General features: G+C 46.3%; 1 protein-coding gene across 1 annotated transcript in view; it reads left to right on the top strand.

The window, feature by feature from the left end:
- Positions 1 to 12,888, top strand: part of pitpnab (phosphatidylinositol transfer protein, alpha b) — a gene marked incomplete at its 3' end in the record, with an annotated part of 93,699 nt that overhangs the window by 51,465 nt on the left and 29,346 nt on the right. Inside the window, exon 3 of the mRNA XM_084319796.1 lies at positions 7,223 to 7,368. Within this exon, the coding sequence (XP_084175922.1) occupies positions 7,223 to 7,368 (146 nt within the window). The remainder of the gene's footprint in view (positions 1 to 7,222; positions 7,369 to 12,888) is intronic.

Genomic DNA, 12,888 nt, shown 5'->3' with positions numbered 1-12,888 from the left:
GGCAGCTTCTAGTGGTCAACAGTGTCAGACTAGAGCATAATGAGAAGAGATATGAGAGACTAGAGCATAGTGAGAAGGAGAAATGAGAGATGGAGATATTAGAGTATAATGAGAAGGAGAGATGAGAGATATTCAAGTATAATGAGGAGAGATGAGAGGTGGAGAGACTAGAGCATAACGAGGAAAGATGGGAGAGACTAGAGCATTATGAGAAGGAGAGATGAGAGGTAGAGAGACTAGAATATAATAAGAAGGAGAGATGAGAGGTGGAGATACTAGACTATAATGAAAAGGAGAGATGAGACGTGGAGAGACCAGAGAGTATCACATTTCATTATTTCTACGTCAGTATATTATAAAAAGAAGGCAAACAGAAGGCAGATAAACACCATTCCATCTCATTAAAAAACAACATATTGTTTTTCCTTCATAAATGATGACACATTCTCTTTATTATGACGCATTCTCTTAATTTCAGCTGTAGAGATTGTAAAATCCCTTGATAAACATTGTAACTAATCCTCATATTTTAATTGACCACATAGCAGTTGCATTAGCTAAAGCTGGCAGAACCCTCTCCCCCCTCTCACACCCTCGGTGTGTTTGATGGCCATGTCTGGGCCGCGGAGCCGACAGCAGACACAGGAGAATCCACTTCGTTAAAACAGACAGACTGTGAGCAAGGTCGGCTCTCAGGCTTCACTGAGATTAGTGAGAGCGGACGTCATTGAGGGATGTGGATCGTTTGCTCACTGTGCGACAGTGGCTCGGGAGGTAGAGCAGTCGTCTGGTAATCCGGAAGTTCCTGGTTCGATTCTTCCCACTCCTCCCGGGCAGCGTGTCGAAGTGTCCTTGAGCAAGACACCCCTATTTGTTCCCGATGAGCAGGTTGGCACCGCCGTCGTCGTGTGAATGTGTGAGTGAATGGGTAAAAGGTGAGGAACGAATTGTAGAGCGCTTTGGATAAATGCAGCCATTTACAATAACAAATTAACATAACCGAAAAGAAAGAAATGCTTAAAGGGTAAGTTAAAGAGGCATTTAGCCGATTTTAACCTCAACCCTATGGTTCTGTCATGAGGAGGACATGCGATGATCGGACATAAAACTTACCAACGTGTTCTGTGTCTCGAGAGCTCGGATTTTCTTTTTTGTTTTATCCACTTTTTCTCCCATTTTCTATATATTTTCTCCCATCCCAATTTCGTATCATCCAATTCAACCCTCCCCTGTCACGAACGCTGTTCCTTGCCTCCCACAAGCCGGCTGCAATGTGGACTAAGTCATACATAGCACAAGTCCCCTCCGGTACTTGAGGTAACAGCAGTCGCATCTTTTCACCTGCGCAGCTCGATCTCTCAGTGGCGAGGAGTAACGCGTGGGAGGCTCACGCTGCCCCCGACACTTCCTGATTCTACTGCGCAGGCGCACCAACCGACCTGTAGGAGTCGCTGTCCACAACGCCCGATCTCCACCCATCAGTTTCCCACCCCCTAATACGGCCAACGTGTATTAGTATGAACGACCAGCTAAACTGAAAGCAATGTGGAGCGCTGGGCTCAGCATTCGTGGCGAGCGCCTTGCCCACTACGCCACGTAGCCGCCCCAGCTCGGAATCTTCTTAATGCTTTGAGCTTTGTTCATCAGAACAATACATCTGTTTATCTACAACTTACAAACCTAAACAAACCTTTCAAAGCCACAACATACGGCACAACAAATACAATTAAAAACGTTAGGTTATGACTATAACCAAGTTCTGTTAGTTAGGGGCGATGCTTGGCATCGCCTTCTGCACTATCTCGCGTACGTGCACGCGTACTGAATAAACCACAAATGTACCTCTAATACCAGTATTAGTCTGACCACACCCCTCATCAGCTTACCTTCATAAGCAGGTGTGTGGTCACCTGCTCTCCTCCTTCCCAAGCTTTCACCACAAGGTGAGGACAAGGGCTGCAGCGGCGTCCGATGCCAAGCATCGCCCCTAACTAACAGAACTTGGTTATAGTCATAACCTAACGTTCTGTATCGTTAGTGGCTTAGCTTGGCATCGCCTTCTGCACAAGGGAGGCCAAGCGGAGCCACTTGGCTGACAAATACACCCCGCTGACAGCCCCCCAAAACCATCAGAACAGGGAGGGCCGAGCCCCCCCGACCCCCCCTAATGGAGGGTAGCCCCCCTATTAGGGGCGTCACGGGAGGGCGACGGACCCGACCGTGCGAAGAGGCACTCAAGCAACTCAACGCACAGGGTGAGCAGACCGTGGCTTGACCCCACGACTACACACACGCACAACCCGCATGCCACCCGGGAACGAACGGAGGAACAACCTCGTTACTGCCCCCAGAATCACGGGGTCAAGGGCAAACCCAACCCCGTGGCAAGGCCGTAGCAGCGGAGCACGAAGGAAGACCCAGACCCACCAAAAGGACTGGACTCCCTGGAATGGGGGCCCAGAGAAGTCCATGATGCCAGCATCAAGACCCCACCAGGTGGGCACGTAGTGCCCCGCCCCCCACATCGCCAGCGTATTCGGACAAAGGCCCCTCAGTTACTGCACCTGGTATTCCCAGGCGGAACCAACCAGGCCAGAACCTGCCCAGCTTCCGAGATCGGACGAGACCGGGCGTGTTCAGGTCGGTATGGCCGTAAGCCGAGCGGGCCCCGTCCCCCCAATAGTACACCGCCTGGCACACTGACCCTGCAGAATAGGCAGTCAGCATGGCCGTAAGCACACAAAAAAGGTTAACCAACGGAAGCAGGCAGCGCACCGGGGAAAAACCAGGCAACAGGCTGTTAACCCTAGCCTGGAGACTGCGGACGAGACAGGCGCCAGAGGGGACAGCTGAACACAGCCGCCCCGGCGGAAGGAGCGTAAGCTGGCGGTGTTGCATGACCAAGCCTCCATTTAACAACCCCCACCCAGAGGGGTCGAGGCAGAGAAGGCTGACACGATCGGCAGACGTCATGAACGTGCAGGGGCACCCTCAACCGGTGAACCCGGGAGTTGACACTGCTCCAACACACCAGGGAATCAACCACCTCGGTGTTACCCAATGCGGTGGTTGTTCCTATAACCCCTCAAGAAAAAACTCCAAAACACACCTGCGGGTATACACCGGCTATACCGCAGTACAAGTGTTTCAGTTTCCAAAAAGGGTTAACCCAGGCCTACGGGTCGCAAACATCACTTCGGACCGGGCCTGGCGGTACGGGAAGCACAGGGTCACCAGAGGAGGTCAAAAAACCACCCCCACAGGCCCCTCTTCGCCATGCGTGAGAGAGGAGCGAAAAATAATGGAGAACCAGCCCCTAAGCACACCGTACCCGGTATTCCCCGGCGGTCTCCCAACCAAGTACTAACCAGGACCAACCTGTGTAGCGGCCGAGATCCGACGAGATCGAGCGCGTACAGAATGGCATGGCTGTAAGCCATGACGACAGTGCTGAGTAAAAACATACCCAACCAGGGTCTCCATAGCGCTTAACCCTGTGACACCCAGACCGACCTGGCATTTTTCCCCCTGAAAAAAGCCCAAGTCCCTCAGGGTACCAGAACAGCAGATCTGCATCCCCGGCGGACAACGGGTTCAACTGATCTGGACCAGCGTGACCAGAACCAGTCCCGTGCCCTAACCACGCCGACATGCCTACTCCAGGAGAAGGGCAGATATGCGTGTTGATCTTAACATGAAAAGAAGGCGCCACCCAGACGTCGGGACGAACCGCGCCTGGTGGCCCACCCCAAGGGCGTGAGACCCCACTACATATGTTCAGATCCATCCCGTCATCATCCCCCAGACATGAACGAGGATCCGTCGACAACCCACCCAGGTCATGGGATGTGGTCGCCGGAAGAGGAAAAACCCCCATCTCAGTTGCTTTATAAAAACGCTGTTTCAACCACAAGCAACTAAGGCGTGCCAGTCAATCGCCTGTTTACAGCGAGCTAGCACTATACGTGCGTCGGGACACACCCCCATCAATGAACAGGCTATTTAGACCTGTCATTGAATCCCCAAGGCGCCCAGGGGAACGACAAGAGGGGTGTGACACTCCCTAACTCCAACACTTCTGGAATAGAAAGAAGGAAGCATCAACAGTATGTATCCCAGTCTACACAGCCGGGGTAAAAAATGTTCACATTTTTACATCCCACCACCCTCCCATAGGAAAGAGACGGGGATCCCCAGAGAGACTTCCCACGCGAGCTGTACAGATTGAAAAGAATATATTGCACCTTGAGCCATGTAAAAAACTGGTTTTAGGGCCTCCGGGGAAGAGGCACCGAACCCATACACACTCAATAAACGAATTGAATCGAATATACATACAATAGAAAAGGACCCTTCTAGAGGGTCCACTCACTTTGACAATCTGAGGAGGAAGGCTCTGTACTCTGATGGAGGCTTCCTCACATGGAAGAAGGAGTCCGAACTCACAGAAGGCCTGAGTAGGCGCTTGGTGAGGAGGAGCCCTGACCACCCCCCCTGAAAACAGATCCATCACATGGACCTGAACAGCACACGGAAGTCCTACCAACAGAGACGCGCACGGTGACGTACTCTATGGCGGGGGAATTCCTGCGGTGCACACGCCCAATATACCAGGCCGTGGGACCAGGAACTCCCTCCCCCCCCCCCCCCCCCCCCCCCCCCCCCGTAACGTGCCGAACCGCCACGTGACGGGAACCTTGAAGGACAGGGGGTGTACCCCTGACCGACAGAACAATGGGGAGAGGAAAGGTTACCAGTTCACCCCTTTACGACCCCACACCCATGATACGACGTAACGACAAAAAGAGAATATGACACAGTCATAGTCAGCTCTATGAAGCGTTTCACAGCTCCACACAGCGCACGAGCTAACCTGCTATCTGATTTTTACTAAGGAAAAACACAGAATAGAGAGGGCTCTAAGAACCCCGGTCCAACATACACATGTGCTTCTGTGGCCAGTACAACCCAGTTGTAGGTCACATGACACACACAACCCATCATCACCTACAAAAAATGGCAAAAACACTCAACAGAGGAACGCCGTTTTTTCACAATGAGAGAATACATCATTCTTGATTAGTATCGACCACAGGCCTTGCTAAGCACACATGACAGCAACCAAACCAATTTCCCTTTAGGAAATAAGTTTCTCCAGCAGATTTAGCACAACCTCAGCAATCAAGCTGAGAGTTACATCGTATCCCTACCACACAAAAGACACAATTAATGCACAACATGTCTGATAGGAGGTGATAAAGTCCCCAGGGAACCGGGGGGGGAAACACAATCCTCCTATTTTACCCTCAATACGGCCAGTTAAAACAGGAAAACCTGTTAATGTGTGAACTCACTGTTCATTGTCATTACAGTCTGAGAAAGAACATTCTTTTACTCACTCGTCACCAAGCATAGCTTCATAGGTTAGTTGCCTTAGTAGTGAGTACACGGTACACATAAACACCATGATGTTTCTCACACAACAACCAGATCAATACATCACGACCTACACGGAGAAGCTAACTGCCAGTGACAAAACCAGCTCACACACAACCCGCAACGTATCTCAAATGCATTGCAACAACACACGTTTTGGGAAAAAACACCGTTATTCACAATACATTTAGCAAGGTAAAACCAGAAGACGTGTTATGGGGTCTGGCCAACCCCGTACCTGCCCGGAACGCAGATCAGCGAAGTGCAGTCACAAGCCACCGTAGAACACAGCCGTCCCGTGTTGTTCGATCCGGGCAGCGTCGCCGCTCCACCAGTCGCTACAGTCCTCTTTGTTGACGCAATCCCCGTCTAGGCTCAGGCAGGGTCGACGAACATCCCCTGTCAAGGATGACGTCGTGGTCAAGAGTGTAAAACATGTTAAAAATCAAAGCACGTTCAACAGAATAGCATCAAGCTAACGGCTGCTCCAACCGTTCGGGTGCTATTGCTTCCGCTCGCGAGACGCCGATCTACGACGCACGCGATCAGGAGCGAGCTCCCGGCGGCGCGCGAGAAGCCAAGCTACCCCGCGCCAGGCCACCGACCGGCTAACCGTAAGCTATGAACATGTAAACAATGACATAACACTCACCCAGACAGGCCGCCGTTCTGAACCCTCCTCACTTTTTAAGAAAAAAGAGAAAACAAGACGTCAACACCGCTTCACAACGGTGATACTACCACGTCCGGCGGAATCAGCACAGTACCAACTGGCCTGTATAGCTGACTTTGAACATGAATCTGCCGCTATCGCACATTACATGCACATATCCCCTCGTGAAGGAATACTCTCATTTGGATATGAAAGATGGGGTCTTAACACGGTGACAGAGAGAATCCACTCGTCCAGAACACACAGGGATCACCAGTGTCAATGGTCGCGGCCCACTAGTTAAAACTATAATGGTCGCCAGACCAAGGCCTTCTGTCGCCTAGACGGCTAAACAAAGGACCCTAGCCTGGGGCCGGTTTCCATAAACTTTGTCTAGTAGCCCCCATAGCACTAACAGACAAGTGGAGCCCGCCAGCAAACACTACTCACCCAACCTGGAACGCACCGCTCCTCACAACAGCGGCATGTCCGACAGTTCAGCTGTGGCCTGACAGGTTTCACCCCAACAAACACAGCAAGGAACTGCAGTTGAGAAGCATGCAGCGGCGTGCTCCCAATACGAAAACCGGTGGAGGGTTTGTAGAATGATCATCATCTTCTAGACACTCCAGTACGAAGACAATATCGCCGTATTTTCTCGAAAATAGTGAGAGAGAAAATAAAGATATGATGTCAACGTATCCTTGTTTCCCAAGCTGTTCCTAATCCAATTTCTTCCATCATGGTGTCAAGTGTGGGGATCTACCGAGGCACCTCTTCCTTGTGGTGAAAGCGAGAAGGAGGAGAGCAGGTGACCACACACCTGCTTATGAAGGTAAGCTGATGAGGGGTGTGGTCAGACTAATACTGGTATTAGAGGTACATTTGTGGTTTATTCAGTACGCGTGCACGTACGCGAGATAGTGCAGAAGGCGATGCCAAGCTAAGCCACTAACGATACAGAACTCTTATTTACATGTTGTCTAGTGTTAGTCCTTGTATCAAGAGCTGTCAATCAATTTGAGAATAATAACATGTTGTCCTCACCTCTCTCTCTCTCTCTCTCTCTCTCTCTCTCTCTCTCTCTCTCTCTCTCTCTCTCTCTCTCTCTCTCTCTCTCCCACCCCCCCACAGTACCAGGTAGGCCAGTTGTACTCAGTGGCAGAGGCCAGTAAGAACGAGACGGGGGGCGGTGAAGGAGTGGAGGTGTTGAAGAACGAACCCTACGAGAAAGATGGAGAGAAGGGACAGTACACGCACAAAATCTACCACCTGCAGAGGTAAGACACCCTACAACACACAAAATCTATCACCTGCAGAGGTAAGACACCCTATAACATACTAAATATACCACCTGCAGAGGTAAGACATCCTATAACACACTAAATCTACCACCTGCAGAGGTAAGACACCCTATAACACACTAAATCTACCACCTGCAGAGGTAAGACATCCTATAACACACTAAATCTACCACCTGCAGAGGTAAGACACCCTATAACACACTAAATCTACCACCTGCAGAGGTAAGACACCCTATAACACACTAAATCTACCACCTGCAGAGGTAAGACACCCTATAACACACTAAATCTATCACATGCAGAGGTAAGACACCCTATAACACACAACATCTACCACCTGCAGAGGTAAGACATCCTATAACACACTAAATCTACCACCTGCAGAGGTAAGACACCCTATAACACACTAAATCTACCACCTGCAGAGGTAAGACACCCTATAACACACTAAATCTACCACCTGCAGAGGTAAGACACCCTATAACACACTAAATCTACCACCTGCAGAGGTAAGACATCCTATAACACACAACATCTACCACCTGCAGAGGTAAGACATCCTATAACACACAACATCTACCACCTGCAGAGGTAAGACACCCTATAACACACAACATCTACCACCTGCAGAGGTAAGACATCCTATAACACACTAAATCTACCACCTGCAGAGGTAAGACACCCTATAACACACTAAATCTACCACCTGCAGAGGTAAGACACCCTATAACACACTAAATCTACCACCTGCAGAGGTAAGACATCCTATAACACACAACATCTACCACCTGCAGAGGTAAGACACCCTATAACACACAACATCTACCACCTGCAGAGGTAAGACATCCTATAACACACTAAATCTACCACCTGCAGAGGTAAGACATCCTATAACACACTAAATCTACCACCTGCAGAGGTAAGACATCCTATAACACACAACATCTACCACCTGCAGAGGTAAGACACCCTATAACACACAACATCTACCACCTGCAGAGGTAAGACATCCTATAACACACTAAATCTACCACCTGCAGAGGTAAGACATCCTATAACACACTAAATCTACCACCTGCAGAGGTAAGACATCCTATAACACACAACATCTACCACCTGCAGAGGTAAGACATCCTATAACACACTAAATCTATCACCTGCAGAGGTAAGACATCCTATAACACACAACATCTACCACCTGCAGAGGTAAGACATCCTATAACACACTAAATCTACCACCTGCAGAGGTAAGACATCCTATAACACACTAAATATATCACCTGCAGAGGTAAGACATCCTATAACACACAACATCTACCACCTGCAGAGGTAAGACATCCTATAACACACAACATCTACCACCTGCAGAGGTAAGACATCCTATAACACACTAGATCTACCACCTGCAGAGGTAAGACATCCTATAACACACTAGATCTACCACCTGCAGAGGTAAGACATCCTATAACACACAACATCTACCACCTGCAGAGGTAAGACATCCTATAACACACAACATCTACCACCTGCAGAGGTAAGACATCCTATAACACACAACATCTACCACCTGCAGAGGTAAGACATCCTATAACACACTAGATCTATCACCTGCAGAGGTAAGACATCCTATAACACACAACATCTACCACCTGCAGAGGTAAGACATCCTATAACACACTAAATCTACCACCTGCAGAGGTGAGACATCCTATAACACACAACATCTACCACCTGCAGAGGTAAGACATCCTATAACACACAACATCTACCACCTGCAGAGGTAAGACATCCTATAACACACTAAATCTACCACCTGCAGAGGTAAGACATCCTATAACACACTAAATCTACCACCTGCAGAGGTAAGACACCCTATAACACACTAAATCTACCACCTGCAGAGGTAAGACACCCTATAACACACAACATCTACCACCTGCAGAGGTAAGACATCCTATAACAGTGTTTCTCAACTGGTGGGTCGCGGGGCCATTTTGAGTGGGTTGCGGATGTGTGTGTTAAAAAAAATATATATATATATATATATTTTTTTTTTTTTTTTGGAATATTTTTCTTCTCAGCTCTGGTCCAGCTGAAGACAAAGCAGAGGAACAGATTGGACATTGAGCATGACCTCAGAGTTGCTTTGTCTACCATCACCCCAGACTTTGAGACTCTTGTCAGGAGCAAACAACATCCCCAGTTATCCCATTAGTTCCATGGGATGTTAAGCTAAGAAGTCTGCTAAGAAAGATATATTATTTATTATTATTATTATTATTATTTTATTTCATTATGTTTTTAGCCCTAGTTACACTTTTGTTGCAACCCCAGTTATCCCATTAGTTCCCCCAAACTTACTGTAGGTCTGTTATGTTGGCTTTTATTTCTTTTATCATGAGTTGCTTTTAAGGGTTTGCGGATTTTCTTTTAACATTAGTTAACTGTATGAGTTGTCAGGTTAGGTGTTTGTATACAAATTTTTAGGATGTGTCCTGTCTAGTGTACATGTCCATTTGTGTTTCTGTGCCTTTTTATGTTCCATGTATGGACCACAATGGAAACAAGCCTTGGCTTTATTGTGTTTTATCCATTTTTGACCAGCGTTGTTGACACTGTTATTGTCTTGTCTTTTAAAATGTTTTTGTCCTACGATTGTGTCAAAAATAAAGTATTCAATCAATTCAATCAATGTTAAGCTAAGAAGTCTGCTAAGAAGCTCAATTATTTATTATTATTATTATTATTATTATTATTATTATTATTATTATTATTATTATTATTATTATTATTATTATTATTATTATTATTATTATTATTATTATTATTATTATTATTTATTATTATTATTATTATTATTATTATTATTATTATTATTATTATTATTATTATTATTATTATTATTATTATTATTATTATTATTATTATTATTATTTTATTTCATTGGGTTTTTAGCCCTAGTTGCACTTTTGTTGCACTTTTTGTGTTTATTTCATGTTTTTAACAGTGCATGAAAGATTGCATATTACTGCATTTTTTTTTTTAAATAAATCATAGTGGTTACAAAATTTGGGTCGCGACTTAATGACTAAGGAAAATGTTGGGTCCCGAGGCTAGACCAGTTGAGAACCACTGTCCTATAACACACTAAATCTACCACCTGCAGAGGTGAGACATCCTATAACACACTAAATCTACCACCTGCAGAGGTAAGACATCCTATAACACACTAAATCTACCACCTGCAGAGGTAAGACATCCTATAACACACTAAATCTACCACCTGCAGAGGTAAGACATCCTATAACACACTAAATCTACCACCTGCAGAGGTAAGACATCCTATAACACACTAAATCTATCACCTGCAGAGGTAAGACATCCTATAACACACTAAATCTACCACCTGCAGAGGTAAGACATCCTATAACACACAACATCTACCACCTGCAGAGGTAAGACATCCTATAACACACTAAATCTATCACCTGCAGAGGTAAGACATCCTATAACACACTAAATCTATCACCTGCAGAGGTAAGACATCCTATAACACACTAAATCTATCACCTGCCGAGGTAAGACACCCTATAACACACTAAATCTATCACCTGCTGAGGTGAGACATCCTATAACACACAACATCTACCACCTGCAGAGGTAAGACATCCTATAACACACTAAATCTACCACCTGCAGAGGTAAGACATCCTATAACACACAACATCTACCACCTGCAGAGGTGAGACATCCTATAACACACAACATCTACCACCTGCAGAGGTAAGACATCCTATAACACACAACATCTACCACCTGCAGAGGTAAGACATCCTATAACACACTAAATCTACCACCTGCAGAGGTAAGACATCCTATAACACACAACATCTACCACCTGCAGAGGTAAGACACCCTATAACACACTAAATCTACCACCTGCAGAGGTAAGACATCCTATAACACACAACATCTACCACCTGCAGAGGTAAGACATCCTATAACACACTAAATCTACCACCTGCAGAGGTAAGACATCCTATAACACACAACATCTACCCCCTGCAGAGGTAAGACATCCTATAACACACTAAATCTACCACCTGCAGAGGTAAGACACCCTATCATAGACGCCTGCGCAATAGAGCACGCGGAGCGGGTGCTCTACGACTATTGAACATAGGGGGGGCAAACGCTGGTTTTGCTCCCCCACTTTTTGATCATATGAAAAATATGATATACCCCCCCCCCCCCCCATATATAAATCTAACCATAACTAAGTAATTTCAATCAAATTAATAATACGCAATGACACTTAATAGCAAGTTTTTAAGTTTCCAAAGATTGTGTGACCCCCCACTTTAATGGTTTGATCCAGTGCCCACGGGCCACGGTTCGTCGGCATGACGTATACGACATGTTGGGGGAGGCGGCTTTTTCGAAAGCCCTTGAAAAATTCAGGCTGGATATTGGATAACATTGTGACTGGATTATTCTTCGGCGTTTACATCAAAATGGAGCAAATCATCATGTAAGTCGAACACTGTGACTGTATACTAAATGCGCAAACAGATTGAAACTGAATATTTCTCGTATGGTGAGCCTCGGCGCTGCTGCGCTGCACCGAGTGAATCCAGAGATACGGGATGGTGCGCAGGCGCTGTGATCACCCAACGGCGGAAATAATGCCGCTTTGAGCAGTTTATAAAAAAATATTAAAAATATTTATTAGCAACGCCGAGCTTTCAAACCATCCCGTATCTCTGTGCAACTGTGAGCACCTTTGTAATGTCTCTGTGATACTTGTATAACGAACGGTTCGGCCAGAACCAGTCCTTCATGGTAAATCTAGGTTGGTTTCCCATTGAGGAGCAAGTGACTGTGGATTCACTCGGTGCTGAGCACAGTCACGAAAGGGGACCCTGACGTAAACAAGACAAACGTCTTTCTCTGGTCTGCATCCCCTTAACAATTGTGTGTATTGAGCCGTACTGTATTGTACCCATTCTGCAATCTGTTAAATAAAGTTTTCATTCATTCATTCAGCCGCCGCGCTCACTGGGGCTATTGATAGCGTCAATTAGTTGTTGTTGTTGTTGGTACTGCGCTGCGGATGTGAACGGGGCCGGAGGGGCTTTGGGAGGATGGGAAAGTTATTATTATTATTATTATAATAGTAATTGGCTATCATACGTGCCTAGCTAGCGTTAGCTAAAAGAGCCCTCGCAGTGAAGTTATTATTATTATAGCTATCATACTGCAATATAAACTGAGTTTTATAGTGAAAAGAGCAGCTTTATTTTGGTCAAGATTGAAGGCTCTATATTGCAGGAAATTGCACATACAGGTGTTCATTAAATGTTAAAAAATCTGCCGTGGAGGGGGTCGTGCCGGACCCCCTCCAAACCACCCCTTGCACAAAATACAAAAAAAATAAAAAAATAAAAAGGTAAAAAGGTAAAAAAAGAATACAAAAAAATCTTGCACCCCCACTTT

The sequence above is a fragment of the Notolepis coatsorum genome (genome assembly GCF_963971535.1).
Source record: "Notolepis coatsorum genome assembly, chromosome: 8".
Lineage (NCBI taxonomy): Eukaryota > Metazoa > Chordata > Actinopteri > Aulopiformes > Paralepididae > Notolepis > Notolepis coatsorum.
Note: the sequence above shows the minus strand (reverse complement) of the source record. Positions and strands in the feature narration are given on the sequence as shown.